General features: G+C 34.2%; 1 protein-coding gene across 1 annotated transcript; it reads right to left on the minus strand.

Moving 5' to 3' along the window:
- Positions 1 to 1269: 1269 nt before the first annotated feature.
- LOC106305256 (trichome differentiation protein GL1) lies at positions 1270 to 2838 on the minus strand. Its single transcript, XM_013741632.1, has 3 exons — positions 2669 to 2838; positions 2447 to 2576; positions 1270 to 1636 (listed from the first exon to the last, which is right to left on the minus strand). The coding sequence occupies exons 1-3, from the start codon at positions 2808 to 2810 to the stop codon at positions 1270 to 1272; spliced, it is 639 nt and encodes a 212-aa protein (XP_013597086.1). The 5' UTR covers positions 2811 to 2838.
- Positions 2839 to 3382: the final 544 nt, after the last annotated feature.

Consider the following 3382-nt stretch of genomic DNA (forward strand, 5'->3'; position numbering starts at 1 on the left):
GGATCGATCGATGGGTATATGTCCAAAAACACATCGATCGATGTATATCCCGACGAAGTACTCCTTCGTTATATTCCGAGGAGATTTCCGACAAACTGGTGCTCCTCGGAATTTCCTCGGAAATGTGTTTCCTCGGAATTCCGTCGGATATTTCCGACGGAATTCCGAGGAAAGAAGAAATTCCGATGAATTATTTCCGACGACTTGTTTCGTCGGTATGTCGTCGGAATAACGTTATTCCGACGAAATTCCGACGATTTTTTCCCTCAGTATCCATGTTGTTTTCTTGTAGTGTATAGCAGGTTCAGGTTCAGATTTACCGCAGTGTCAGATTCACCGCAGGGTCATATTCACCGCATACATATCAAATGACTCTTCATTACTAGTATTAAGGAATATCTGCAAATATAAAAAATTAGAAGAAAACATAATAAGAAATCGAAGATTTCATAACTAGTGCCACACAATAAATTACATTTTAAAGAGTACGATGGTCATACCAAAACCTAATAGTTTATCTTCTTCTTTTTCGTAATCAGTGAGTTCCTTACTATTAAGTGACCAGAATAATTTCTATAGGACAATTATAGTGAACGAGTAATCCATTTACCGGGTTTTCTAACGGATCTAAAACGTAATATAAAAAAAAAAAATTAATACCATTGCACTGGCCATTGAAGAGAATCTGTCCCTAACCTAGACTGGACAACTCTTCCTCAACTGTGGCATACCTACTTGAGTACTTGGAATCAAAGGGGTTCAAGTGACACCTTATATATATTTTTTATATTCTCTTTATACCTTATGTGTTTACTAACTTAATTTGAACTAGTTTATTCGTATTCTTGACACTAAAATTTGACGTCAGGGATAAACGTTCTTTTACATCCACCATAATGGAAACCACTAAAACACCATCATCATTTGGTTGAGATAAAGATGTTTATCTTTTATTTTGAATGAAAGTTTTTCCTTATTTGACAATATGTTACATTCAGATCTACAATTCGTAGCGAAGGCATTGCAAGTGCATCTTGGCAGGTTGGACAAAAAATTTACATTTGGTTACAACATTTGCTTTGACTTATATTAAGATACCATATTTGAATTACGCTTTTTATTGATAATGCGGAATATATAAAGAAGCACTCGTAGATCGTATATATATATTAATATCCTCAGACCTTAGTGAACCAGAATTAAGACAATTAAACACACAAAATTATCAAAACTAGAGACAGTAGCCAGTATCACCCGACGCAAAATCCATCATAGCGAATGATTCATCTCAAAATCATCGTCGTCATTAAACCAGAAAGTGTTACTGCTATCAAAGTTGTTCCTCTCTTTGAAGTAGAGACTCAAATCATTAGTATGTGTCAAATCCGCTTTTTGTTTATTCCCGTTCGAAGCTGATACAAGGCCCTCGAAACTCTTGTCACAGATTTTGTCTTGTTGATGATGACCAGAAGCTGTTGCGGCGGTGATGAGTAGTGACGGTGGATAGTTTTCTTCTCCAGTAGTTTTGACAGCAGAGGATAATCCCCGACGATTTTTTTTGCTGAGATGAGTGCTCCAGTGATTCTTGACTTGGTTATCTGTCCTTCCAGGTACCCTTTTAGCTATTAAAGACCATCTGGATTTGGGAGAGAATATATCATAAGATCATATATAGAAACATACTATATTATTATATAACATGAACCAATCATAATATTAATATGTACAACACGTCAACACCGAGAAATTTCCGAGGATAACACTTTTTATTTTATTTTTTACACAAAGTAGTTCTAAAAGAAAAAATGGACCAAATTTTTTTTATTAAAAGATAAATATACATTTATATCTTAGTGTTGAATAATCTAGATTTATGGTTTAGAATTAAAGAGTGAAATTTTGAAGATGGGGTTTCAAATATTAAAAACTAAAAAGAATTAAAAATTTTAAAATAAAAAAGATATTTTGTTATTTCCTTGTTGAATGTTATTTTTGTGACAAAAATTTAAAAAAAATTATTTAAAAAAATTGTCCAATAATTTTTGTAGATGTATACAGTAGATGTCTATGATTCTTTTCGTTGACATTTGTATATCATTCATAAATGATGTATTCATTTTTATCTACCCACATAGTGAGAGAAAGAGAATATACGGAGATATTAAAGAAACTCGAACATTTAAAAAAGTAACATGATTTTTTTCCTGACAAAAAAAAACATTATAAAAACATTTAGGAGAAACATCAATTACAATTGAAATAATATACTATATATCAACACATCAGTTAAGTTTAATTGAAGAAACAATAAAATACTTTTGCAAGTCTTTCTTGTTACGTTTTCACCATTTGCAGTTCAGAAGTCTAAAAACTTGAAGCCTATATATGAAGACATGTTATGTAACATAAACGTATATATATGAGAAACGAGACCATAGAGATGTACCTGTTGCCAAGTAGCTTGTGGAGACGAATAATGAGGTCTTCTTCTTGTTCAGTGAAATTACCTTTATTCACATTAGGGCTCAGATAATTTATCCATCTAAGTCTACAGCTCTTTCCACACCTCTTCAGCCCTAAATAAAAATACAATGTAAACCAAATCAAGTTGAGAATATGTATAGGATCTGGCTAGAGACGATATATATGGTCACATAGAAAGAGAGACCAGTTTTCCTGACGATGCGGTTCCATTGGCCTTTGCCGTGAGTAAGGACATAGTCCCTAAGAATGCTGTCTTCTTCAACTGTCCACAACCCTTTCTTGTATTCTTGATGATTCTCTTCCTCTGTTCTTCTCCTCGTTCTCATCCTTTGATTCTCAGATTATTATCTGTGATAGAGACTCTACTTATAAAGAGAGAGAAAGAGATTGCTATCAGTGAGGGAGGTATGGAATTTCGTTATGCATGTTTATATATACACGCATCTTTAGGTTCATTGGTCATGGCTATATGTATACACAGCTTTATTTTCTGTACCTACCCTAGCCAGGCTTCTTGATTAAAGCCATTTTTTTGCCGTGGGTTGTTGTAACAATTGTGAGAAGGAACAGATGCGGAAACAGATGAATAAAAGCGATGTAACAACGACACAGAGATTTAACGTGGTTCACCAACTTGGCTACGTCCACGGGCAAAGAGAGATCTTATTATTGGAGGCGATATTGAGTTTACAGAGTGCAAGTTTAGAGTTACTTCGAATACAAGATATATATAGTAACATCTCGCATCTAAAACCCTAGACTAAACGGACTCATGGGCTTAAGCCCACGATCAGATGTAACATCCATAATAACTTGATGCAACGCTCTTGATGCAACCGAGTCGGTATGATGTACATGATGTAACATCCATCGCCTAGATGTAACATCCAGATTCAAG

The sequence above is a fragment of the Brassica oleracea genome, chromosome C7 (assembly GCF_000695525.1).
Source record: "Brassica oleracea var. oleracea cultivar TO1000 chromosome C7, BOL, whole genome shotgun sequence".
NCBI classification, from domain to species: domain Eukaryota; kingdom Viridiplantae; phylum Streptophyta; class Magnoliopsida; order Brassicales; family Brassicaceae; genus Brassica; species Brassica oleracea.